This window comes from Magallana gigas, chromosome 10 (genome assembly GCF_963853765.1).
Source record: "Magallana gigas chromosome 10, xbMagGiga1.1, whole genome shotgun sequence".
NCBI classification, from domain to species: domain Eukaryota; kingdom Metazoa; phylum Mollusca; class Bivalvia; order Ostreida; family Ostreidae; genus Magallana; species Magallana gigas.
In genome coordinates, this window is record NC_088862.1 from 19,128,264 (window position 1) to 19,155,938 (window position 27,675).

Genomic DNA, 27,675 nt, shown 5'->3' on the forward strand with positions numbered 1-27,675 from the left:
AATAATTTATTCATATAATATTTAATTTCCAGTAGATTAAGACAGATTATAAGTAGTTGCATTAAGAGTGTATTACTGTGTGAGATGTATCAGAAATAAGCTGATGATGGTTTCTTTGTCTTTCAGTATGGTTTTAACCTTGTGATAGCTCATCGACACGCCATTAACTGTATAGCACTGAGTCTCAACCACCATAGCCTCAGGTTAGTCTTGTCTAGGGGAGGTTACTCATCAAATGCAGCTAATGCGATTTTTAGTATGAATATAGTGAATACATGTATTAAAATCAGAACCATTTTATGATAAGTTACAGATTTGAAGACTCAGAACTGATACTGAGACTGTTAAATGCTAAGTTAAGACTAGAAAGTTGATATTAATAGAGGAATGCACTGAAGTATAGAGTCACAAATTATTGGATTAAAAAGTCTTGATTCTGAGAATCCAGAAATTAATTTTTGAAATGAAATGAATTTTTGAAATGAAAGTATCTTTGATACTGCACTCATATCAGCCATTGACCCTGAGATTTAATGTTTTATGCTTGGTTTTGTCAGGACGAAGGCGCTGGTATTGGAGCTGTTAGCAGCTGTGTGTCTAGTCAGTGGGGGACATGAAATCATTCTCTCTGCCTTCGACAACTTCAAGGAAGTAAGTCATTGACAACCTTGTACAGACTGTTAACATAAGAGAAAGCCAAAAACAGTTTGATGTGCAAAAAAGATGACATTTTAAGAAAGCTATCATTGGTATATTAATAATATTGATAAAGATTTTCCCTGTTCCTATTGAATAGAGTTTATTATTAAGGGCTTTGTTTGATATAATATCTCATTTATTTGTTTTAGGTTTGTGGAGAAAGGCATCGATTTGAAACCTTAATGGATTATTTTCGAAACTATGAAGAATTCCATATAGACTTCATGGTAAGATGTAGTTTTATGATATGTTTTGAATTTAATTTCAGTGGAAAGAAAATGTTTGTTAATTGATGACAATAAAAGACTTAACAAAAATATGGCCAAAAATGAAAATTTAATTAGATGATGAATTTATTATTTATGAAGTTATTATTGATGAAATGAACAAAACCAAAAATTGTTTTCTAAAACTTTTTAATATTTTCTTTTTTTGTAAATTTCTAGGTGGCATGCATGCAGTTTGTGAATATAGTGGTGCATTCTGTGGAAAACATGAACTTTCGAGTACATTTGCAATATGAATTTACACATATTGGTTTAGATGATTACTTAAATGTGAGTATTGATAAATCTAATTAACTGTTAGTTTGTAGTCAAGATTTACAATTAACAAATGATAAGTAAAAATGAAAGTTATTATGAAAAAGAACTGAATATTTTGTATAAGTGAGATAAGTATTGTTTTCTGTACGAGCGAGATAAATACTTGAGTGCTTGATTTGATGCAGAAACTGCGACACACGGAGAGTGACCGATTGTCGGTGCAAGTCCACGCCTACGTTGACAACATGATTGAGGTCGCTCAGCTGCTTGAGGACTCAGAGCTCAAAACGGAGGCCATCGAGCGAGCGGAGGACCTGGAGGAGGAACTGTCACGGGTAAGTGAAGTAATCTGATTGGTCAGTTAAAGTAAGATACAGCAACCAATCTGATTGGTCAGTTAAGGTAAGTGTACAGCAACCAATCTAATTGGTCAGTTAAAGTAAGCATACAGCAACCAATCTGATTGGTCAGTTTGTTATAACCCAGTGTAAGATAGGTAAAACGATTGGAGGAATTATTATTGTGATGTTATACATCGGTAATATTTGTTTAAACTTATTACAAAACTCGGATTAAAAGTCTCTGACTATTATGATGTTATAATAAAATGATAGAATAAATCAGTTCGATGGATTGCGTAATAATTTGTTTTTTGCAAATTTACAATAAAGCAGTATACACTGGAGGTAACTATGAGACAAAGTACCGTATTTTAAGTTCAAAATATACTCGAGTTCCACATAAAAATCTTTAATCTTTATGAAACAATTCATGGAATATATTTTGTAGTTGTTCATTCACCATATAATATGTTATATCATAATATTGCATTGTAAAATAGTGACAGTGTTGTATCATGTTAAATATTCCAACATACATTTCTATGATAAGTTTGTAAATTGTATGCAACCATTGAGACACAAGTTCACCGATAAGATAAGCTGTTTCGTTTATTAAAGACGTACTATGGGTTCTCTTGTATTATCCTGTATTTCATCATGATATATTTTATACAGTTATTCATCACTTCACAACATTTTATTATATTTATCATTTGTTGTTCAATGTTTAAAAAAAAAGAAGTAAAGATACCTATTTATTTTATTGTCCTTCATTTACACTATATTTAAAGAAAATAATTGGGAAATTACTACAGTGTTGCTATCATGTTTTTTTAAATTTTGAGTAAGCTTTGTATACAGTGTATGGTTATGCTTGGTAGGAGAGAGAACATGCTCAAGAAATGGAGGAGGAAGCCATGGCCAAATCATGTAACGTTCTTTCTTTTAATAAACTAATTACTGTGGAATCATTAGATTTCGTGGTGGCTCAATTTTCGTGGAATTCGTGGTTACCTCTCATCCACGAAATTACATCCTCCATGAATTGTTAATTAGGGTAATAAAGTCATATTTCCTTTTGTAGTTATATGAGAATACACGAAATTACGTCCCCACGAACCTATAAAATTTAAGCCATCCACGAAAATTGGCCCCCACGAAATTTAATGATTCCACAGTATATAGTTTTACTAAAATGTATAAATTATGAAAAAAATTAATGATAAATTGACTTGGTTAACAGTAAAAATATTTAGATACCTACTGCGCTGCTCTTTGGATGTTATCGTCCAATGATCAATTTACCCTTTCATCACTTGTCTTAATTTTCTTTTCCTTTTACATGTTTTCTCTAGCAGTTTATACTTCAATCAGAAGTGCACTTTTGTAAAGTGTGTCCAGTTATTTTAAAACCTTAAAGTTTCCTCTCCAAATACAAGTCTATTTAATTCTTGTGCCCTATACTGAAACTTGGGACCTTTCAAATGATCACCATGCATCAATGATTACTATATGCTAGAAATTTACAGGCTTTTGTTCACTTTGATTTGCAGTGGAGCTGGAAAAGCAATTAGCAGATGCCACAAATAGAATCGAGGAGTTAGAGGTATTTCTAATTTCTATGATGAGACCAAAAATGAAACATTTCATAAAACTAATGCTTTGTAAACCTTTGTTATCAGGAGTATTTAGGGCAACAGGATAAAGAGTTGGGCACCTTACGACAAATGGTGTCAGAAAAAGATGAAGAGTCAAAGAAAAGACAGAGCATGTTTGAAGCTAAACTCAGAGAAATGGAAACCATGAGGGCCAATCTCAGTACTTCAGGTCGGTGATCAAGGATTTTACTCTGAAGGATTTTAAGTGAAAGGATGTTTATCTTTGTATCATGTGTTTGGCTGAATATCCAGTGTGTATAACCATGTGATAAATGGTCATGACATCACATTTAACTGTACTTGCATGTGAAGTTAGTAGTAGATTTTTAACTCAAACACTTTTGAATACATGTATTGAATTATGAAAACATTAATTTTCAGAAGGATAAATGGGTCACTTACGACTTTAATTTACTAAATGAGCGAAACTAACAAATGAAACAAAATGTAGAAATCATACAGAACACAATAGATTTATATATTAAAAGGAAATTGTACATCTTTATGCAGTACATGTGAAATTTAAAAATCTGTGTTGCTCAACAGATATTTTACTTCATTTCAGGTGTTGTTTCATCCACTGCTGACGATCTGCCATTACCACCCCCTCCCCCGCCCCCTCCTGTGGCTGCCCCACCCCCGCCTCCCCCACCTCCTCCCATCGGATCCCTCCCCCCTCCACCACCTCCTCCTCCTGGAGCCCCAGGGGCACCCCCACCACCCCCGGGACCAGGTGGTGCCATGACAATAAAACGCAAGATTCAGACCAAGTACAGGCTCCCCATGTTAAACTGGACTCCACTGAAGCCCCAGCAGGTCAAAGGAACCGTGTTCTCAGACTTGGATGATGACAAACTTTTGAATGTGATAAACTTCTTTGAATTTGAAGAAGTGTTCAAACTTGGTGCAGGGCTCATTGGAACTGACGATGTTAAAGGAGAGACAATGAAGAAGAAGAAAGCAGAGAGTGTCAGCCTCATGGAGCCCAACCGCCTCAGGAATGTTGGTGAGTGAGAACTGCTGTTATCTATGCGTCTCTATGTGTATGCAAGTGTATGTCAAGTGGTCTCAATATTTTCAGTTTTAGTTTTGTGAGCACATGTTTGAGTTTTCCAGAGTTCTTGAAATCTTTCGGTCCTGTCGGCAAGACGATAAAAATAACCAAGGACCGATTACTTGAGGTTGCCTGTCAGTCCAAATGACCGGTAGATATGGACAGAGTAACTTGCAAATATAACTAATTTTCGTACAAAAGTAACAGAAATATGATGAAAACCCTAGCCTCTGTGTAATCACTGAGGAGATCCAAACGCATACAATAAATCTAGAGGAGTTTTTCGCAGGTTTTTTCGCTCTCTCTAGACTTATCATACATTTTCGGAACACCTCAGTAATTATTACTTCCGTTGCTTTCGATATGTTTGGCGAGTATTTCGTACATATTGATACGGTGTGTTTATAATGCAGCTTACAGATGTAGTCAGACAATAGGAATAAGTCTTTCAATCATTTTCCAACCTAGATTTTGTCAGAAATCATGGGAAAAATTGGGATAACTTGTTTAAAACATAGCGTGAACTGAGGGCCCTATTTAAATCCAAGATGGCGAGTGTTGTCTCGTTACGTTTTTTCAATGTACATTGCATACACAGAAACAGGGTTTCAGTGAATTTTTCAATACACAGAAAAACACACACAAAAATCCCTATGTAATCATTTATAATTTTTTTCGGGAAATAATAAGTGATTAATGAAGTGATAAATAAGAATGTTATCAGGAGCCAGAATGAGAAAGTTAGGAGAATCAATTAAGGTAAAAATTAGAGAAATAAGTAGGCAAATATACATGTACATGTAGTTTTTTCATCTTTCTATTGAAAATGTTTGGACTGACAGAAATCAGTCTTGACTGACAAACTTCTGATGGTTGTCAGTCCAAATGACTGACAGTGGAAAAAAGATTTCAAGAACTCTGGTTTTCTGTTCAGGATTGTGAAAAATGAATGTGCAGATAAATTTGTACCAGATTCATAATGTTTTAAAAATCTGTTGCTTTCAATATATCTTCATCCATTTGCAAGCCAATTATTTCTCTGATGTTGATATTATTGAGTCAGAATCCAACATTTTTATCACCCCCAGAAATAACAAATTATCAACTGTGAAATTCATTTATTGTGTAAGGAAGATTTTACTGTATATGATATTTTTGACGAGTGAAATAATACAAATTTTACTTTGAAAGCAATTACAAGGAGAAAACTGGTTCTCAATAATGATGAAGTATGCCGGGCCATCAACTTGTAAGTACACTGGACTCTTAAGAACTCAGTACATGTGTACCTACTACATGTATTATCATATATATTTTACCAAAACAGTTTTTCAGTAATGATCTTTTCTACTGACAGTGTGTCTATTGACATGCAGTAGATATGACTCGTCCAAAACTTGTCTTATTTTATAAAGTGACACGAAATTCTACACTGTAGTGTTTTGATAAAATATATGAATATTTAAAGTCCTTTTTTTTCTTTGTCTATCAAAAAAAGAACTTAAAGATTAAAATGGGCTCATAGCATTGCTGCTAGGTTATTAATATACTTTGTAGAGTTAACATATACTCAAGCTTATATCCCAGCGCCATGTTTAGATGTGCCCTTCTGTTACAGCATTGACCTGAAGACCCTTTCTCTAGACATGACAGATATCCTGCTGACCATTCTACCAAACGAAGCTGAGGTACGGGGCAATACTATCACAGGGGATTTGTAGTCATACTATGCTTCAATGTCTTAATCAAATTTACTTTGTTAATGTTATTCTTTTTAATTGTAATTGTCTCAAAATTTTTTGAATGAAATATAAGACGAATAAATGAATGTGTGGAAACTGTTTTATACAAAGATTTTTTTCATAAATTTAGAAAGCTATTTAAAACTAAATTAAGTTATACATTCTAAAACAATGATTTTAAAAGATAGAAATAGACAGAGTTATTTTTACCACTATTGCAGATGAAGGCGTACAAACAATATGAGAAAGAGAGGCGACCATTAGACAGACTATCAGACGAGGACAGGTTTATGTTACAGGTTTGCACAAAAAATGATATACAGTAATGTCAACTAATAGGAGTTCGAATTTAAGCATGTATGATCCTGGTTTATATATCTGAGATGGGCAGTACATTATTTTCCTGTTAATATTTACATTGTCTCTTCCATTTCAGTTATCAAAGATTGAGAGACTGTCACAAAAGTTACACATAATGAGTTTCATTGGAAATTTTAATGAAAATGTTCATCATCTAGCTCCAGTAAGTCATCCCAAGGATAAGTTACAAAGCACTCGTCATTTTCTGCTTTATTGTTATAAACAGGTGTTTATTTCCTGTGATGATGCAACAAACATGTTTTGTCATTTTGTGAACTTGCTTACATCATATTCCTGTCAAATGATACTGAATTTTTTTTTATTATTGATAGTCATGCTTTTAAAAAATATAAAAATGTAATTCTTTATGTCTTCATATAAGAAATTTCAGCAAAGTTTGAATGGTGATGCTGATAAATTTTAAATATAAAGAATTTTAATGAATTTGATATTTTTATCACAGCAAGTCAATGCCATTATAGCTGCTTCTATGTCATTACGAAGTTCCACCAAAGTCAGAAAAATCTTAGAGGTAAGAAAGTCGTAATATTGTATAAGATGATAACAGACTTAGATTCTAGATGTTTTGAGAGCTGTTTGTTTGAGAACTCAATATTTTGAAAATTTCATTTGGTAATAAATGAGCATTTTAAGGAGGAAAACATTGTTATATTTTACAATTAAAACTCTACATAGTTAATAGAAGTATTAGATTCTGCAGAGCATAAAATGAGTGTAAATGAGTGACTAGCCAAGTTTGTTTCTGTACAGATCATTCTAGCCATTGGTAACTACATGAACAGTGCCAAGAGGGGAGCTGTGTATGGATTCAAGTTACAGAGCTTGGATATGGTGAGCAAGAATAGATCACTATTTTCAAACAAATGTTTCTAATGAATTGCATGTCAATGTGTAAGGGGTATGGTTTTGTCAATGTGTATTAAAATTTGCCAAGAGTAGGTTTTCTACAGTGGTACCTATAGCTAATTATGTGAACCTGTAAATACATGTTTCATATACACTGTGTAAAATGTCTTGGTGTAATCCAATGATATGGACATTTCAATGATCCTCATTTTTGGTTTATTTGCGTAACCCCATCTTTGTTTTGAATTTGCTCAGTCTGTATGCAATTCCTTTTATAGAATTTACATGTGCAATTAGAATTTTAAAACAATGTGGATAAAGCAGAGAAAGATAAATACATGTGAGCAATCACATTGGTTGTCACTTTTCTCCATCCCATTCATTCTGTAGTTTGTTATAAGTTTTGTCTTTTTTTAAATTTCATTGCATGTTCATATGAGTGTATTTTAAAATCAGTTGTCATAATCAGTTGACTTCATAGATCGTATCATTGTTGATGGTTTTGTTTTGGTATAGCTCACTGACACTAAATCCAAAGACAAGAATGTCACCTTAATGCACTTCCTTGTACAAACGGTCCAAGCCAAATTCCCCGAGATTGTCAACTTTGATTCAGAGCTCCGATTCTTAGAGAAGGCGGCAGTTGGTAAGGTTGATTAAGTGAATTAATGTATTCAGCACAAAACGCTCCTGTTTATTAAGAATATGGGAACTGCATATAACAATAAGTACAATTTACTTTGAAAAGGTCTCTTATATGTTATCATAACATGAAGTTAAAAACTTTGCTACTGGACAATCTGTCAAAAGTATTGATTGCCCAGTATATATTGTAATGTTAAATTCATATTGTTGTATTCTTTATTAAACATTTGTACCATTGATATCCACAGTACATTGCTCTGGTAGAATCTTAGTGTTGTCATCTGTATTCAGTGTTTACACTGATAGACATTCTCTTTTATATATAAATGTTTGTCATCAGTACTGACTGTGTTTTCAGTGTTTCATCAGTACTGACTGTGTTTTCAGTGTTTCATCAGTAATGACTGTGTTTTCAGTGTCAATGGAGAACATTATGACAGACTACAAGGACCTGGAGAAGGGAATGCAGATGACCCAGAAGGAGTACGAGGCACGTAAGCACAGCAGAGACACCCCGCCGATACTGAAGGAGTTCCTGACCAACTCGGAGGACAAGCTGAAGAAACTACAGGCCGACATCAAGACCGCAGAGGTAATCCACAACCACTCAGAACAGTTAAATTTGCTACCCCTCAGGCCCCACATTCACCAACTCTCCTCAAGTCAAGTCTGAGTTTTGAAGTTATTTTGTTATACTTTCATGTTAAATACTGAAATCTGATTGGTTAAGACGCAGTTCATAATCCGTTCTATTACCCTCAGCGTTAGCAACGCACTTAGCAACGGGTAACATTACAATATGTTACATGCGTGAAAATTATCCGCGTACGGTTCGCTGTAGAAATCACGTTATTCCTATATAAAAGCAGTAAAATTTTCTTAAAAATTAAGACATTCAGTATAACAAAATAAATAGTGCCTGTTTGGGAGGATAACAGTTGAAATTGACACCCCTCGAAAACCAACTATTTATATAATAGTTCCTTATAATCAGTCTAATATAATAGGCATCTGTAATGGAACTCTTATCTACTAGAGGTCTTCGTCATTGCTAGTAGGAGTAAACATGATTATAATTACTTGTTCCAGGTACATGTATATTCAAGTTATCATAATCTGAGAGATGCAGTAACCTTGTATGTTCATGTATCAATAACAATGCATTGAGGAAGGTCTGGATATGCTCTCGTTCTAGGACGCCTACAAACGCGTGGTGGAGTTCTTTGGAGAGAACCCTCGCACCTGTTCCCCCACATCCTTCTTCTCCCAGTTTGTCAGATTTGTGGCTGCATTCAAGGTAAACAAACTTTATGCATATAGCAAGCAAAAGAAATGGAAATATTCTTGCAAACATTTGTCTAATGGCATTAGAATGAGATGGATTTGCTACCTGTAATATGTTGGTGCTGCATTGTGATCTACTGTTTTAGGCTGCTGTTCTGGAGATGGAGAAACGCAAGAAGATTGAAGATGCTCAGATAGAAGAGGAACAGGAGCAGGTCAAGAACAAGAAGAAGGACTTCAAGAAGAATGTACAGGTGTGTGACCTAGCCCTCAGTAGTTGTCTTATCCAGGTGCTACTTTTAGTCTGCTGTTAAAAGCTTTCTTCATTTGTAAAGGCTTCCTTTCAAAACTTTCTTGATCATTTCTTGAAGTCATTTACTTACTGATTTATTTTTGGGTTTCATCAAAACATAGTGGTCTTTATTCCAGCAGAATCTGAGAGAATTTTTTTTTTCAATTTATTTTGGTCAGTGTTCACAATATTCAATCATTATAAACTTCTCATCACAATTTCATAATTATTTTTATTTTTTTGCCAGGCCTGATATTTGCATAATTTCTTATTTACATGTATTATCTGTTCTCTGAGATATTTTGGGTAGGCAGTTTTTGATAACTTTTTTTGCAATAAGTGTTGTTTTATTCTTGACTCTGTGTTTCTAAGTTTAATGTTTTGTTTATCAAACATTCATACCATTGAGGCAAGTTTTATACCGTCAGTTAAAGACTTTCACGTAATTGCTGAACAATAGAATGAGTTTGTTGAAGTGTTTTTAAGAAAAGCTAGCAGGTAGATATGATGGGTACTTAAGATCAGCAAGAGGAGACAATAGTTGAGTGTAACAGTCATTTTAATCAACCTAAGCTTACATAACTCTGGAATATATTGTTTACCTTCATTCATTACAATGAAAATTTTCAGAGAATTATATTTGAAGAAAAGGTACAGTATTTGCGAGACCATCTGTTGTTCTGCATGATATAATATGTACATGTAGTTACTGCTTACATGTATATGTACAAAGATGAAAAATAATATGGCTAACATAGAGAAACGCAGTAAAAGAAACAGTGAAATTGGGTGATTTACAAATGTATGAGAGGTCCAGTCATCACTAATCTGTATTTATCTTACACATTAGAAAATTACAAATTTCAGAAATATGTGTATGAAGAGAAGGTACAGTATGCAGTGATTTGGGTGTTGTGTATATATATCTTTGGAGTTCTCACAAAAGTTTTAAATCTCACATAAAACTGTAGAATCATTTCAATTCAAGTAAGGACATTCAAGCTTATCTAACACAGTTCATTGGGACACGATTTCATGTAAAATATATATATGGTTAAGGGGCCCCAAGGAAATCCACTGATATTGATCAGCCCACACAACTTGATTCTACAGTGACGAGTGTATCTATTGAGTTGTCACAGGAGTTTAAATCCACATTGTATTCATCCCTCACAATCCAGTTATTAATGTACCCCTATATTTTGTGATTTGTATTTGTGAAATAGTTTTCTATGGTTTTCACTTTTTCATTGAAAAGAATGCCATTCAGTTGGGAATGTCTTTATGTGTTACATATACCTCTTGAATTTACTATACACACCTGTAATTTTGATTATTTCTTTGGAAAAGCAGAATTTTTTTAAATATCTAGTAGAAATCTAGACTGTTGTGTTGTGTATCATTTAATCACTCTGGCTCCAGGTTATCAAAATGAGTGAAAAAAATATCTCATATAGATACAACAATAAGCAAAACATATACTGATGTGTCTAAGTATTTATGACCATCACATTTCATCTGTCTTTTGTGACCTATTTAAACCAAACTTGCAGTGGTGATGATGATGATGATGATGATGATGATGATGATTGCTCACTATTCCAGACAAGGATTAGACTGATTTCATTCTAAAGTGTATTATAAATATAGTACATGCATACTTAAACATCAGTGTTCTAAAAGGGAAAAAGAGATTTAAGGCATGGTCAATGTGAGCATTGTAATCCATGACAACAACATCTGTCCTTCTGTACAGGATATAAGATATGACTATAGTACACAGTGTTGAATTGCACGCACATTAGAGTCGTGACAAAAAGATTGCAGTGATTTAAGAAATATCATAGATTTATTGGGAAAAAAAACTCTTCATTTTTCAAACTGCAGAAACTGGGGGTAATACCAATATTTCACCAACTCTAAATCTGTATTTTTTGATTTATGATTTGCAGAATCTACAATTCATGAAGAATGGCTTTATTGTTTTTGGTTTTGTTTTATTTGCCTTCATAAATGATTTTTACGCTTATCACAATATTCAAGTGGCATGGCAGATTTTGCAGAATTTGATATGTCATTATGGGTTGTCTGGGGCATAATATGAACAAATATTGTTAAATTGTGTAGGAAGTACAGATAACTTGTTTATTGCATGTATTTTGGTCTGTCACAGTTGAGATTCAAACTCGCAACCTTTCACCTAAGACTTCACTGTCAGGTTCACTGTCGGGTACTCTGTTACAGACTAGGAACTAAAATGACAGATGCTGGTATAAATGAAATATGAAATGTTTGTACCCACAATATTTGCTTTAAAGTATACATGTAAGATTTATTGATCATCTAACTGTTTTTCAACCATTACTGTTGTGACAGCTGCCATTGGTAAGTAAAATCATATCGATCTGTCTAGATGGAGACTGGTCCCAATAAGTAGGCATGTCTTTTTGACAGAAGGAAATCATCTAACCCCAACGTCATTACTGGTCATCATTCTGTGCAGTTTCATTTTTTCCCCATTAAACCATTTCAGATAGTGAAAAATTTTAGTTAGGGGTATTTGTTTTGCTAACCTGAAACAAAGACTCCACAGAATTTTTATCAGATGTGGAATCATCTGAAAACCACAGTGGTAATAGAACCAACCATGTGATGTCTTTTTCCATTAGTGTGGTGAAAGTATTTGTAGTTAATTTTTTCTATGTGCTCCTGTAGATATTTATCATTAGTACAGAACTTTATCAGAAACATGTAATGATGAGATAGACCATAACAAGCCCTCATGCATTAAGCTTGTATATATATACATGTTGGATTGAGTACCATATGCAGATATGTGTAGGAAATATGTAGGATGAAGAGGTTAAGTGGTTGACTACATTGATGGGATAAACATACAATACAATGGACACTTTCCCCTTCCCACTGCCCTGTTATTGTGCACTAATAGACCATTGTTTGATTGGTTGGATTTGACCTTTTGTCCTATTTGTAGGAGGCAGTGGTGTCCGAGCTGAAGACCAGGAACCGCCAGATCAAGGAGAAGAAACTGCTGGGCAAGGACGAGGTGTACCACGGGGCGCTGGAGGACATCCTACTGGGTGAGTGTCCCCTCAACCACCCATAATGGGCCTCAAAGGCCCACCACAATACAGGGGCCTGCATCATATCAAAACAGGCCTCAACCACCCATAATGGGCCTCAAAAGTCCACCCCAATAGCCCACATTATATCAAAACAGGCCTCAATGGCCCATAAGGAGCCTTAAAAATGCCAAAAAAGGCTTCAATGAGCTTACTGGACTTCAGTAGTCATAAACAGGACATAATGGGCCACATTTGGTCAAAGCTCTCAATTCTTTAGGTTACATATGCTATACATTTTCAAGATATTTGCCAAGGTAGTTTATAATGTGCTACAATTTTAGACTTGGAAATAATATGAGTATCACTTTCAAAATTACATTGTTTAGCTTGAAGGGTGATTGGTAGAAAAATAATTTAATATGTAGTTTTTACAGAAAGGAAAGCAGAAATATTCATAGACTACCAGGTAGTTAATATTGATTATCTTACAAAATATATTGCAGATCTGAAGAATGAGCCATACAGGAGAGCTGATGCAGTGCGGAGGAGTCAGCGGAGACGGAATGAAAACATGGTGCAGGCACCTAATTCAGAGGAAGGCGACGAATACTACTGATGAAACTTAGAATTTCTGTCTCTACGTTTATCCAATTTAATTGGCTCAGAATACAGAGTACTTATAGTTACGTCTCCAAGGGAACACAGTGCTAAAACTGGTGTGTAAAACTTGGAAAAAAAACATGAGCGTCCCCCCTTGGGATTTGGAGCTTTGATGTTAACTTTGTCATAATAGGAAGAAAGGGTTGATCCCTTGCAACAGTGTAAACATTAATACATAACAAAGATCATTATTAAACAACTATCTGTGTGTACTGAACACCATTATCATACATGAAGGACAGGGAACAAACTAACCCAGATATGTATGCACATAGACAACAAGAGCAGGGAAGCGCATGATTGTATTGTATGCCATACATCATTGTATTGTATGCCATACATCATTGTATTGTATGCCATACATCATCTACTTTGTGCAATATTTGTCTCCTCGATTTATTATGTGTATTTTAGACATTTGTAGACCTTCGAAAAGGATATTTGATTGTAAGAATTAATGGACAACTTTGAAAGAAGTTTTCAGAGCTGAATGGAAGATATAATGCAAGTTTTGATACCATTTGATTGTACATGTAGTACCCAGCATTAACAGTACATATAATATATTGATGTTCAAATTATTGATAAGAAGAACTTGCCAGAAGTATTGAGATATATAGAAAATTGTATACCCAAATAATGTTCAATATTTATTACATATACAAATTATATCAGATACATGTATTTTTATTTTATTTGGAAACACTGTCATTCTAAGGTGGTAATTTTTCCAATGCCACATGAAAAAAAGAAAGAAAAGGAAAAGAATCGTGTAAAAACAGTCAAAGACTATTTATTCAAGACAATTATTATATTTCAAACTACATTTGGTGGCACCTATATGCTATGCAAAATCAAGATTTCATTTTAGTGAATATTTGATCAAGGTTATTGGGCCAAAGGTCAAACATTGGAGGTTTGGTAGAGGTTCAATCTGGAGTAAAAAGTGTGATGAAAGAAAATCATTTAATGTAGCTTGATATTTGGAAACTTGATAACATTATAGAAATCAAGGAACACATGTTATATATATGTCCTTATTTTTGTGTTCAGTCAATCAGAAAATGAGAAGATTGTTATTATTACATAGACATGTTTTTTTCCTGTCTGTTGAATGTTGTTCTGTGCATTTTCTTGTCAGATAGTTTACATGTACATGTATATATAGCTGAAATATGTGAGCAAGAAGTCATAGCCTCTATGTATTTAATATACATGTAAATTCATTCCAGTTGGCTCCATTCTCTGTCCATTCATTTAGCAGCAGTAGTTATTTCACCATTTGCCAAGACGTGTGTGTGTGTGATTGTTGTTGTAGATTGTTTTTGTATGGATTTTTATATTCTTTGTTTAGTTTCATCTTTGTTTTCTCTTCCAAAACATAGTTCAGTTCATTGTCTTCCACACTTCTCATTTTGACACTGTATCCATGTAAAAGGGAAAATTACCCCATGATTCTATTTCATTGCTTAGGAGGTGGAAAATGAAAATGTTGCAGTGTCTTTGCACTTTATAGGCTGTGTAAATTTTAAACAGAAAACATTTAATTGAGAAAAAAAGCATCTTAATGGGCCAGTTAGTATCATCACAGTACAAGTTTTGTAAGGAGTAAAATATAGCTATAACCTAAGTGTGTGTGAATAAGGAAAATCTATTCCCCCAGTGCTTTTTTACTCTGTTCCAGAAAATGCCCTTCAATTTACTTACAGAAATATTTGAAAACACCAAAACGTTTTTAATACACTGCAATAATATAATTTCAGATTTGCATTCTGAAGTACATGTGCTGTACATGTTGTAACATGTGAAAACTTAAAGTAGAAAACAAGAAAATTTCATGAAAACCTGATGTCTTCCTTGTAACTTACAGTTATTATTTCTGAATGGTATTAGTGCTTTAAATTACCATGGGCTCTAAATTGATTCAAAATGGTATTTTTATCATCTAGCAAGCCTGTAAAAGAATAAATAAATACATTTGTAATTGTACATTGTATATGATGAATATTTGTCTTGTAGAAATTGAAAAGAATCTTATGGAACATATATAGGTAATATATTAATTTAATAATTTGATACCATACAGTATACAAAATAATATAACACACTTTCATAAGTTTATAATAAAACCAAATAAATACAATTTTTAAAAGTATAATACAATAACATGTGCCAAATGTACTTGTATACTGCCATTTAGTTTTTTTCAAATCTTTTGTATTCATTTAATTTTGATCTTGAAAATCTGTTTCTACCAGATAACTAATTCTATGAACAGACAACTTTTGTTTTGTAACTGACTTTTTGGGGGTGGGGTAGAGATCCATGAAATATGCAGGTAAATTTGATGTGTTCAGTCGACTTGTACTTTGATGTGAATGTTTTACATGTGCTTTTCTGAGTATAAATGATATTCTTGTTTATTGCAAGCTTAAAAATGAACAAGTATGAATATTTTATTTAATAAATAAATAAAATGAACAGATTGACATAAATTAGTTTTATTTCTTATTGCATGTTTATCAGTCATTTCATTCTCAGAATTGGCTTCAGTTCAATTCACTTAAGCATTCTAGGTCCTTAATGAAACAATTAGATTACAGAAGCTTTTCTAAGTCTATTTTCAAATGTAACATACAAGAAATTGCATGCATGTATTGGAGCAATACATATGTGCAATTTTTTGCTGTAAATTAATGTATACATCTTAAATATAGAACTCGCAAGCAAGACAGTCTGACTTGAAAATCACAAAATAAGTTGTTCCCAATAAAACTTGGTCCATAGTATAGGTATGTTTTATAAGCTTATTTTTTAAATTGCACTTTTATCAAAATAGTGATGTGACTTATTAAACACTAGTGAGTTTGAAGGAATCATTCAGTCAGTTGAATTCATCAAGTCTTGTGGCAGTTAAATCTGCGCAATCAATTTAAATTTCCAGAAACGAGGATTTTCTGACTAAAATATCAAAAGATGTCCCTAGAATGGAGCCTCTACATCTCCCATTTCCACATAGACAGACTTGACTTGTGTGTAGTAATCCAATGTATCAGGTCCATTTTCTCTCCCCAGTCCGGATTTCTTGTACCCCCCAAAGGGGACCCCCACAGGGTAAACATTGTAATTGTTGATGTAGAGGGAGCCTGCCTCTAGAGCTGAAGCGACTCTGTATGCCCTCTGGAGGTTACTGAAACAGGCAATAGTGGCATGGGTAAAAAATGGAAACATATAAATAGACTATGAAGTAGAACAACAATTCAATGATTTTTATTTCAACAACTTGTAAAGAGTTCAGTTCAATTTGGGTATTTATTGTGTACATTTAAATGCAAAATTTAAGTAATTATATTTTAATAACCCCTCCTTTTGAAATTAGCACCAGCTGGACATTGAACAGAATACTAGGTGTTGTCCTACCAATACCTTGGAACCCATGTATTAATCTGACAGTAGTATCTACCATACATTATATGGGTGATTGTGTATTTACACTGGTTTAATCAATCTCCTTAACAGAAAGGTTTTAAGACTATGTCAAAAGAAATAATATCATTTATTTTCAAAAGACAATATGACATAGATATACTGTATACTTATAAAAGCTTTAATAGAATTTGTAAATTTAAATTACACCTACCGCTACTAGACATGTGACATATCAAACAGAGGGTATGTAACACAGAGGGTAATTTACGAGTATTTCACAAGAAGTTTTATAAATTAGTTTAGCTGCTACCTTTAAATTATCTACAACTGTACCTTGTAAATATTCCTCCAGCCAGTCCTAGCTCTGAATCATTAGCTCGTCTGATGACCTCTTCTTCTGAGTCGAAGGTCAGAATGGACATGACCGAGCCGAACACTTCCTCTCGCACCACGGTCATGTGATCTTCACAGTTGACGAGGATACAGGGACTGACAAAGTAGCCCCTGAGATGGGGGTCCACGGTGACTCTCTCCCCACCACACACCACTGTGGCTCCCTACACACATAGACAGAAATCAACAGGGTGGACAGAGGGAGAATGAAATATAGAAAAATTCATTACCAGTACCTGGTAGGGAACAGCAAAAAAACAGTTCAGTCTTGACGGAAAATTCAGTGAGACATTAATTTACAAGATCATGATAGCAAAGACTTGTGTAACATTTGAAATAATTCTATCAATCTTAATTGCTCCATGTTTTCTAATTCCCTGCCAAGCCTTGGGATATGAGAACCAAACTGCAAATGTCTTTTATATACCTCTTTTTTAGCCAATTCAATGTATCGCATGACGATGTCAAACTGCTGTTTGCTGATGGTTGCTCCCACTGTGGTATCCTCAAGGTAGGGGTCCCCAATTTTCATACGCTTCGTCCGCTCCACTAGCTGAGCCAGGAAAGGTCCCATGATGCTCTTGTGTACAAATACTCGTGTCCCATTAGAGCATACCTGGAAAATCAAAAACTTACCATTGCCACATTTCTTTCATTATCTCAAGATATCAAATACCCCATGTGCTCACAATAAGAATCAGTCATAATGATTTTAAAAGACTGACATGCATTATACATGTATCTCTCTCTGCCCACCTGTCCTTGTGTTAGGAAGTTGGCCAACATTGCTCCTGTCACTGCATTGTCAAGGTTACAATCTTCAAAAATAATACATGGGGATTTTCCTCCCAGTTCCAGAGTCACATGTTTTATATCCTGAAAGCAGATCAGTTCAACAATTACAAAAATGATTTCCTTGAATTTTTAGAAAATATATAAACAAGGGTGACGGCCCATTTACCGGCAATACCAGTCGAGATATCATAAACATTACAATAGTTGCAAATAACATGGTTTATGAATATTGAGAAATAAAATGTTGGTTTCTGTAATATATATGTACTAGGTGGTAAACTAGTCGGTATGCAGATGGACCTCCACATAATTGCTCTTTAATAATTAGGGTGGGTTTCCCAAAACTTTTCAGATAGGACTATTATCTCTCATTAGCAATATTTCTAATTAGCATCTGATAGGAGTACATGTATGCATTCTTTCAAACACATGTATAATTATATAAGACTCCTACCTTGGCACAAGCCTCCATTATTTTACTTCCAGTTGGCACACTGCCAGTGAAGGACATCTTGGCAATGTTAGGATGGGTCGTTAGCAATTGTCCTGTCTTTGTCTCACCCTGGAAAGATAATACATGTATTATATTCTATAACCGTTTTGTCTTGTATTATCTGCTTGGCTGTGCTTATCTAAATTCCATTTATTTATTAAACCATGATCATCATACAATATACATACTGTACCAGGTAGTAGAAAAGGAAGGAATGAGCATATATACATGTACTAGGAATATATATGATTTGGACCAGGATTCTAACTGGGCCCTTGCAACTCTAGTAAAGAGCTCAATCACTGAGCTATTTAGGCCGATATCTCGGTCCACTGTATGATGTTATAGCAGCCATCTGGATCATAACTTTACCTGTATGATGTTATAGCAGCCATCTGGATCATAACTTTACCTGTATGATGTTAGAGCTGCCATCTGGATCATCACTTTACCTGTATGATGTTTTAGCAGCCATCTGGATCATAGTTTTACCTGTATGATGTTATAGTAGCCATCTGGGTCATAGCTTTACCTGTATAATGTTATAGCAGCCATCTGGATCATAACTTTACCTGTATGATGTTTTAGCAGCCATCTGGGTCATAACTTTACCTGTATGATGTTATAGTAGTCATCTGGATCATAACTTTACCTGTATGATGTTTTAGCAGCCATCTGGATCATAGCTTTACCTGTATGATGTTATAGTAGTCATCTGGATCATAACTTTACCTGTATGATGTTATAGTAGTCATCTGGATCATAGTTTTACCTGTATGATGTTATAGCAGCCATCTGGATCATAACTTTACCTGTATGATGTTTAAGCAGCCAGCTGGGTCAGAATTTTACCTGTATGATGTTATAGTAGTCATCTGGATCATAACTTTACCTGTATGATGTTTTAGCAGCCATATGGATCATAACTTTAACTGTATGATGTTTTAGCAGCAATCTGGGTCATAGTTTTACCTGTATGATGTTATAGTAGTCATCTGGGTCATAGCTTTACCTGTATGATGTTATAGCAGCCATCTGGATCATAACTTTACCTGTATGATGTTTTAGCAGCCATCTGGGTCATAACTTTACCTGTATGATGTTATTAATAGTAGTCATCTGGATCATAACTTTACCTGTATGATGTTTTAGCAGCCATCTGGATCATAACTTTACCTGTATGATGTTATAGCAGCCATCTGGATCATAGCTTTACCTGTATGATGTTATAACAGCCATCTGGATCAAAGCTTTACCTGTATGATGTTATAGCAGCCATCTGGATCATAGCTTTACCTGTATGATGTTATAACAGCCATCTGGATCATAGCTTTACCTGTATGATGTTATAACAGCCATCTGGAAGCCCTGCTTCCTTGTAGACTTCTCCTAGCATGACTGCTGTCAGTGGGGTCAAAGGTGAAGGTTTGAACACAAAGGTGTTACCACACGCTAGAGCAGGACTGGACTTCCAAGAAGCCATTTGGAGTGGGTAGTTCCATGCCCCTATACCCCCCACCACACCCAGGGGTTCTCGCACTGTGTAACTGAAGCAACCATTAGACAGAGGCAGAAATTCACCTAGAAACAAAAACAAACAATCATTTACAAATTGTACACTGTATAGTGTATGATTCCAAAGGGGATGACACATGGATAATCAAGAAAAGAGTACATGTACATGTATGTCACTGACCGTATTGACTGTACATGTTTCTATTAATACTTGCCACAGGGAAGTGAAAAAAATTCACATTTTTGTTGATAAAGCTAGGTGCTTACTGGTTTCATTGATTAACAGAGCATATTGTTGCAATTTTCAAACAAAGATACATTCATTATTTTATTATCATACTAATTTCATCCCCCTATTCTTCATCAGTAGATGTAAAATATCTTTATATTTCTCTTTTTTGGATCCCATACATGTACTTTGGCAAAGCTTTTAAACATTGAAGTCTCCTTGGATGTTGTCTTTACATGTATGTTATGATCAGGAACAATTTTAGTGGTAGGAAAATGCTGAAAATAATTTTGGGGTAAGTTCCAGCTAGCACTTAAGACCTTGGAAAAAACTGTATGGTGTAATATGCTCACACGGTGTACTCTGTAGTAAAACACAACAAAATTATGGCCAGCCACTACTTTTAACTGTTCTCTATCAGTGAATTGTTTGTGTGTCAGTGTATCTTGTTGTTGAAATTGTTTTAAAATAAATTGGAGGAGTGGGTTGCTTGTTATGGTATATCTCCTATATGATATACATGTATATCCCATCAGAACAAGCAACTTCTAGTTGAATTATGCTTTTGTTTTGTTCCATCACAAACCCGAGATCCTGGCAGCGAGTCCTCCGTAGTAGTCCACGGTGTCGGCACAGCCCTGGACATCACAGCGCGCCTCCCAGATCGGCTTCCCTGTGTCCAACACCTCTGTCTGAGCAAGCTCCTCTAGCCGCTCCTAGTTAATACATTAATAAACTGCTTACAAAATCATGAAGCTGCAAGCTATACACAATCATAAGTTTAAGCGATTCAAATCAAGCACATTTAATTTACAATGAAGCGCATTGAAGTGGTAAAAATTTTCGTTTGAATGGAATGTTCTAAACTTTGTATCGAATGTCAATTGTTACATAAGTCAGGCCAATTTCTTTTGAAACGAGGAAAATAGCATTCGTCACAATGTATATGTACCACCTTGGACACACCGTTTCCATATTTTTTAGACGGTTTTAACATGCACGCACTTTGAATTTCCTTGCGGGAATATACTCAATTAACAAGAATCTTAGAACATTAGGCATATATAACTGGGCTATATTTGATATCTGAAATGCAAATGAATATAAGAACATTATCACTTAAAAAAAAAAAATGGGTATTAAAAATTGACATAAAACCCGGTGCGTATACAAATGGAGAGAAAAGGTGGCGAATTTCTTGTTTTAACCTTGGACCCAAGAAACGTTGACAAAAGCTGCATCCCAATTTTTAATTATATGTAAATATGTCTTTTATGTTGTTTATGAAATAATCTTTATAGTATTAAACGATGTTCACTTCAAAATATTGAATTGCACATTCCTCGTTTCAAAAGAAATGGGCGTGTCTTATGTAACATTTGACGTTCTATACAAAGTTTAGAACATTCCATTCAAATGCAAACTTTTACCACTTTGATGCGCTTCATTGTAATATAATAGAAATCAAGTTGATTAGCAATTCTAATTTGACTACTGGCATTACTGATAAAAAATGGCCATTGATTGTCATCTTGCATCTTACGCAGCATAGATGACATAATTCAAATAGCACGGTAAAACATCCAACAAGAGCTGTGCTGTTGTACTCCTCACCCTCATGATATTTGCTGCCCTCTTCAGGACATTGCCCCTTTCAAACCCAGAGAGCTTGGACCAGGACCTAAAGCCTTCCCTGGCCTGACCGACTGCTTCGTTGACGTCTCTCTCACCAGACGATGGAACTTGGCGAAGTGTTTCATCTAAAGTAAAAATGGATATCAATTTTTTAAAACAAAAAATGCTACAAGCTGGTTAATACTCATATTTATATCATATCATTCAAATTCATTCCTCAAATACCTGTAGCTGGATATTTGAGATCAAAGTTCCCAATGTTTTCCGAAGGGTCACATCTTTTCCCAGACAGGAAGTTCAATGGCGCCTGAACCTGAGAAGATGAGGATATCGATGTTGCTAGGCACCGATGAAAACACCGTACATATGGGCAAGGCCTCAACATCTCCACTCTGTAAAAGATGTCTAGATCATCAATGATGTGTACATCAAACCAAGCGACATATATTATGCACAAAGTTCAGTTAACTTTTCTTGTCAAATAAACATGACAAAAGACATAAAGCATTTGAATAAAAAATTTAATTTCAGCTAAAGACATGTTATCGATAATAAAAAATCAACTATGAATGCAATGTCTCAATTAATTTCAAAATAAATTACAGGCTCTACAAAAACCCTACAAATTGGATAAAATTTGTAAGTGGAAAACGCACCAAAACATATCATAACTGACATAAGAGAAAGATATTGTAACGTGTAAGGTGGGAGAACGTACGAGACAGTGCAATGATCTTAGTGGTTCGTTCGTAGTGAGCGGATCTAAGATCTAATTTTAATTAGATTGGAGACAGTGCAGTGTGAAAAAACAAATTGTAGGAAAAGTGATTGATTAATAGGGGGAATTGTACAGCTGGTGTAGTGCGCTAATGTTATATGCAAAAAAGTACAAAAGTAATCGATGAGATTTTCACTCTCTCTGTGTGCCTATATTCCTGCCAAATCTACATCCTAAGCGCCAACTTTCTTTAAGTACTGACACATAAAGCTCTTACGCCAGTTTGTTGGAAAAATTTATCATGGACTTTATACCCCGGCATTCAAAGTTCTACATTCTTATCTTAACGACAACACGAGTCGTCTTACCTGAGATTCTCGTGGGAATAATCCAAAGGCGAGGAAATTCTGAAAGTTTATCAATATACCCTTTCTTCCTCCATGTCTAAAGAGCATACAAGGAGTAAGTAACTTGTGCTTGTGTGTCTTGACCGGTGTCCCGTTACTTTATATAACTAACGTTGCATTTTGGAAGTTGTTCGAACGGGTTGAATTGAAAGATATGTTCATAATCCTATTTATTATATAAATTATATAATAATTTGATACATCCTTGAAAATCCACGTACAAAACTTAAAAAAACATTACTTTTTTATTATCTTGAAATTAGCTTTAAATTTATACACGTAAGAATTAATCTAATGACTCATTTGCAAAATCTAATATGTGGTAGGCATATTTATACTCCCAATATGAATATATTGTTTAAAACCATTAAACAATGAATTATTTGCAGACCGACGACAACTCGACAGTAGGTATTTTGATTATGCCTATTTATATGTAAAATATTTCTAATATTATTCCCAGTTTAGAAATGATATCATGTATATGTTGCACAATGTTTGTGCAAATTAAATTTTTCGTAATAAAAGAAAATGTATTTTTTAAATGCATTGTGATAATAAATACTACTATAAATGTATATACTATATGTACATTTTGACACTTATGAAATTTTTGCAACCTGCATGCGCGTTCCATCGATATAGAAGTTAAAAATTATTCTTCCTTTTAAAAAGATAACTTTACTTAAAGCGTGTCAGCTCACGATTAATCGAATCTAAAAAGAAGATGGGGGGGGGGGGGGGGAATAAGATGGCGCAAATGCCCATTCGGTTTTTTAGTGAAATACAATTTTAAATTTATTTATTCTCAATCAAATCTATTCAAATATATTATAATACAAGTTTGCATAAGCACAATTTCTAACTATATTCAGTTTTTAATATATTTAACTAAAGATAAGGAAAAAAAGTATTGCCTGAAATTTTTGTAGTATCGAACCCATAGCATAAAAGCCCTTGATATATAAGGTTAGCTTATGTCAGGTACTCTAACCACTGAGCCATTTTAGACACAACAAAGTAGGCTGTTTAAATATTATTAGTATATGTGACTTTGACCTCGAATTTACGGACTTATTGGTATTATTTTTCAAAACGTTCATTTGTTGCGATACAAAATGATATTTTTAATGTATAATGGGTCATCTCTCCACGTTTTTGTTGATTGAAATCGGTTTGTTTTCCAAAAGACCTTATTAAGACTATGAGAAAAATATGGAGCACAGACACACTTTATAAAACAAAATGCCGAAGTTCTAAAAAATGACACTATTTGCAGGTTTTGATACGTATACTGGCGGCTGTTTGAGTCAACATATTCCTAGTATTGAACACTGATATTTATAGGTTAAAAATCAATAATATGTTAAATATATATTGTTTTAAATGATGTTTTAAAAACAATATCAGATTTATTGATATTTTAAATTTACAGTAGCTTGTTCGACCGTGTATGGGCATTTTAGACGCCTTATTCACTCATCTTCTTTGGGGGGCCTCGCACTAATCGATTCAAAAGCAATCTGATTCTTTGTCAAGTGTGTAATTATTAATGAAGAACATCATATGCAAAATATACCCAGATATATACACTGTATATATGTAGTTGTTTAAATTGATTGTCAATATGTCAATAAAAAATATATACCACGGTATGACCTATCAAATACATATTGTTGTGCGCGAATCAAGAAAATTTCCCTGAGGGGTCCGTGGGATGATTTTGTTTGCAGGAGGCGGACGTGGTCCAATGTCTTCTTTTGGTAACTTTATAATTTTTGTTTGCAGGTGCATGGTGACAAATCACGGTTTGTTGTTTTTTTTTCAAAAGTGGGAGTATGGAATCTTAAATCTAAATATATAAACATAGACGTACATTTTTGCATTACAAAGGTAAAAGTTTTCATAACATTGACAATTTTACAACAGCGTGTACACGCCAGCAGTTCCGTTTGTCAATGTTTTTGTACCGCACCGAAAGTCCCCTTCCGTACCCCACGTGCTTGATATACCTTATAGTTGTAATTATATACATTCTCCTATCTATTTTTAGCACTGGCCTGCCGCCTCATTAACAAACTGCAGATGCAAACAATTCCACAGACAAGCACTGGGAGCTCTGTAGAGAAACTGACATCCAAGGACAGCAAACATACAAGGATAAAGAAGTGTTATAGCAAGAGGGGTGCAGACAGTTAAACCAACCGGTAAGGAAAAGTTCATTCTATTTTAAAATTGTGAATTCACTCGACTATGCAGAAATAGTAGACAGCCTTTTCCCCAGTTCTTTTTAAAATAACACAATGTACTTTATACGGACTCACGACTCTCGGAACAATTTTAAGTTATGATCAATAACACAGTGAGTTCATATATAGCTTCCTTAATATATCCAATAGAGAGACCGGACATTAGCTTATCTTGTTATTCAGGCACTAGTACATGTAGCTGTCCATGTTGTATCTACATTTTAGTTGCCCTCTGGACTTTGTGCGGTACCTTCACGACGTTTAAAATTCAAACCTTGTATTTTGGGGGCTTTCGAATTTTAAGAATCAAACACAGATCTTATTCGAGGTGGGATAGTTTATATTTTACCTTATTGGAAGGCTGTTATAGAAAAAAAATACAACCTTCTGCACTGCATTTAAACATTTATTTTTAAATTTCTTTGTCGACCGGTTTAAAATTTCATTTCAAAGACGGGTCTTTCCTTATACACCTGTTATAGTTGACTTAAAGACACAATTTAGGTCGAGAATCATTTAATCATTCCATTTAAAAGTCTGTGTTCAAATTTTGATTATTATAAAACTTTATTGAAATAAAGTTTTTATTTAATGAAAATAAGATCGACTTAATTGCAGTTGATTCAGTGTCGCGGTCACATAACAAGAGGCGGGGAACGGGATGTGGGATATACATGTAAATTTTTTGTGACATACAATGACTAAAATAACAAAATAAAACAGACAAAACAGTTGCAAAACCTGAATAACGATATAATTGAAAATAAAAGGTTGAATTTTATATACCCAGCCAAAAAAGGAAGGACATACGCACCCCCCCCCCCAATCCCTTCCCTAAAGCTCCGAGTATTTGGGAATTAATACAGTTCTAATAATATATACGAGCGGTAGTGTATCAGGAAAGCTGATTTTGATTAGATTGAATGGAAGAGCATCACTCATTTTCAAACATGTCTACAGTGCCGATAATGAATTCATCGATTATATATGCAGTCGAAATACAATACAACTATCTCTCAATGCAATGAGTACATCTATTCCACCCTTGAATACTCAAACCTTGTTTTCATTGCAGGAATCAGGATGTGGCGACAGCTTTGGATGCTCGCTTTTGGGACGAGTTTTAGTGACGATGATTTTTTCGCCCCATTCTCGGCAAGTCTCGTCTATCTCGCGTTTGTGATGGGATTAGGGATCATTCTTCGAATCCTTAACAAAATGTTTTCGCCCGAAGCTTTCAAAGAATACATAGCAGATTTTCTTGCCACTATGGAAATGTGCGCATACTTTTTCGAAAACAACTTCATATTTAAGCATTATGGCTCTTTTTGGTTATTTCTTGCTGTTCTTGTAGAATGCTTCATTGCAAACAGAACATATTTTGGTGCCTCCGAAAACCCAGTGAAAGCTTTTTACCAATTTTGCAACAAAGAGATCGGTTTGTCCAAAGCAGTAATAAAAATTGCGGTACAAACTTTGGCGGGTTTGGCCTCGTATCGTTTGGCCAAGTTAGTCTGGTCCCTCGATCTGGTTCCCGACCACCGAGAGAGGTTTTACGAGGCGGAGTGTGCCTCGGACCTGAACGTGGCCCTCACTGCCGGGATACTGGTGGAGTTTGGCGCTACATTGGTAGACACGTGGCTGGGGATGCAAGTATTGATGAAAAATCAACTAGCAGACGAAATAATAAAACTGAGCAATGGATCACTTATGATAGTATTGGGTAAGAGAGTATTTCCATCAATGTACAATGTACTCACAAGTATACATTTCGATGACCCCAGAAGATGGGAAATGGAACTTACTAAGGGAATGAACTAAGATTAGACAACATAACAATGCCAAATCACCGATGATAAATGATTCATAACATGATCAGGCCAAAAATTAGGTTCATGAAGGTGATAGAATACATGAATGTGTAAGCAAAGTGTGTTCCGTTCACTCAGTTCTGGTAATGGGAGAGATTGAACGACTCAACGACAGTATTGAATTAACCTCCTTTTTTATTCATTCCAAAAAGCTATTTTTTTATTACATGTAAATGCGTGATCTGGTTTTGGATGTTCGATTAAATTTGAGAGGATGGATTGTGTTCAGTTTTCCGAAGAAACGTTGATCAGAACAAAGGCTACTTTATGACACCGGCCGAACTTATCGTATATTGTTAGATAACCGTAAACGTAGTCCGATGTCCATTCTGTTTTTGATTTTTGCAGGCATCAATCTGACTGGCATGTACTTTAACCCAGCCATGGCCACTGGGCACACGTTCGGATGTAAGGGGACCACGGCCTGGGAACACGTGGTCGTCTACTGGATAGGCCCCTTCATTGGCTGCTTCCTGGCCATGTTGATGGACCGGATGTTACACATAGATGCTGCAGCAACGGTCGCCATGGAAACCAAAAAGAAGAAATGATTTGACACTAAATGTATTCTTCGTGTACGTGTACCTTTCCGTTGAATCAAAGATCTCCTAGTTGATACACAAAGCATTCCCCCTATGCTAATATTCTTGTATAGTTTAGAAAGAGTATCGGAATTTACTAGATGTATGGTAAAGCAAAAAATTTTTT

At 34.7% G+C, this 27,675-nt stretch overlaps 3 protein-coding genes across 15 annotated transcripts in view; 2 read left to right on the forward strand and 1 right to left on the reverse strand.

The window, feature by feature from the left end:
* Nucleotides 1–15,728, forward strand: part of LOC105326194 (formin-like protein) — a 34,035-nt gene extending 18,307 nt beyond the window's left edge. For 10 of the 13 annotated variants that reach the window (XM_034452878.2, XM_066073810.1, XM_066073816.1 and 7 more), the window contains 23 exons: nt 127–203; nt 558–651; nt 849–926; nt 1,146–1,256; nt 1,430–1,579; nt 2,467–2,515; nt 3,139–3,191; nt 3,268–3,412; nt 3,809–4,249; nt 5,489–5,546; nt 5,916–5,985; nt 6,261–6,338; nt 6,476–6,562; nt 6,863–6,931; nt 7,171–7,251; nt 7,783–7,912; nt 8,328–8,503; nt 9,107–9,208; nt 9,342–9,449; nt 10,118–10,138; nt 10,355–10,375; nt 12,483–12,588; nt 13,077–15,728. In XM_034452878.2, coding sequence (XP_034308769.2) covers nt 127–203; nt 558–651; nt 849–926; nt 1,146–1,256; nt 1,430–1,579; nt 2,467–2,515; nt 3,139–3,191; nt 3,268–3,412; nt 3,809–4,249; nt 5,489–5,546; nt 5,916–5,985; nt 6,261–6,338; nt 6,476–6,562; nt 6,863–6,931; nt 7,171–7,251; nt 7,783–7,912; nt 8,328–8,503; nt 9,107–9,208; nt 9,342–9,449; nt 10,118–10,138; nt 10,355–10,375; nt 12,483–12,588; nt 13,077–13,189 — 2,418 coding nt within the window. In that variant the 3' untranslated portion in view covers nt 13,190–15,728. The remainder of the gene's footprint in view (nt 1–126; nt 204–557; nt 652–848; nt 927–1,145; nt 1,257–1,429; nt 1,580–2,466; nt 2,516–3,138; nt 3,192–3,267; nt 3,413–3,808; nt 4,250–5,488; nt 5,547–5,915; nt 5,986–6,260; nt 6,339–6,475; nt 6,563–6,862; nt 6,932–7,170; nt 7,252–7,782; nt 7,913–8,327; nt 8,504–9,106; nt 9,209–9,341; nt 9,450–10,117; nt 10,139–10,354; nt 10,376–12,482; nt 12,589–13,076) is intronic. The other 3 variants (XM_066073814.1, XM_066073813.1, XM_034452889.2) reach the window with 3 other exon arrangements.
* LOC105326193 (4-trimethylaminobutyraldehyde dehydrogenase) lies at nt 15,719–22,958 on the reverse strand. Its single transcript, XM_034452898.2, has 10 exons — nt 22,809–22,958; nt 21,948–22,114; nt 21,702–21,847; nt 20,674–20,803; nt 19,680–19,924; nt 18,305–18,412; nt 17,812–17,931; nt 17,483–17,671; nt 16,996–17,219; nt 15,719–16,423 (listed from the first exon to the last, which is right to left on the reverse strand). The coding sequence occupies exons 2-10, from the start codon at nt 22,105–22,107 to the stop codon at nt 16,216–16,218; spliced, it is 1,530 nt and encodes a 509-aa protein (XP_034308789.2). The 5' UTR covers nt 22,108–22,114; nt 22,809–22,958; the 3' UTR covers nt 15,719–16,215.
* Nucleotides 22,959–24,593: 1,635 nt separating this feature from the next.
* LOC105330798 (aquaporin-11) lies at nt 24,594–27,675 on the forward strand. Its single transcript, XM_020068334.3, has 4 exons — nt 24,594–24,610; nt 24,901–25,054; nt 26,172–26,819; nt 27,316–27,675. Exons 3-4 carry the CDS (start codon nt 26,180–26,182, stop codon nt 27,516–27,518), a joined length of 843 nt encoding a protein of 280 aa, XP_019923893.3. The 5' UTR covers nt 24,594–24,610; nt 24,901–25,054; nt 26,172–26,179; the 3' UTR covers nt 27,519–27,675.

Bases quoted from the DNA above. Each gene is read 5' to 3' on its own strand.
- LOC105326193 (XM_034452898.2), bottom strand. From the start codon at position 22,107: ATGTTGAGGCCTTGCCCATATGTACGGTGTTTTCATCGGTGCCTAGCA. The intron at 18,413-19,679 runs GTAAAGCTATGA...TTATCTTTCCAG, and splicing joins GCTGTTATAACATCATACAG to GGTGAGACAAAGACAGGACA. The intron at 17,932-18,304 runs GTAGGAGTCTTA...ATCTGCTTTCAG, and splicing joins TAATGGAGGCTTGTGCCAAG to GATATAAAACATGTGACTCT.
- LOC105330798 (XM_020068334.3), top strand. From the start codon at position 26,180: ATGTGGCGACAGCTTTGGATGCTCGCTTTTGGGACGAGTTTTAGTGAC. The intron at 26,820-27,315 runs GTAAGAGAGTAT...TGATTTTTGCAG, and splicing joins ATCACTTATGATAGTATTGG to GCATCAATCTGACTGGCATG.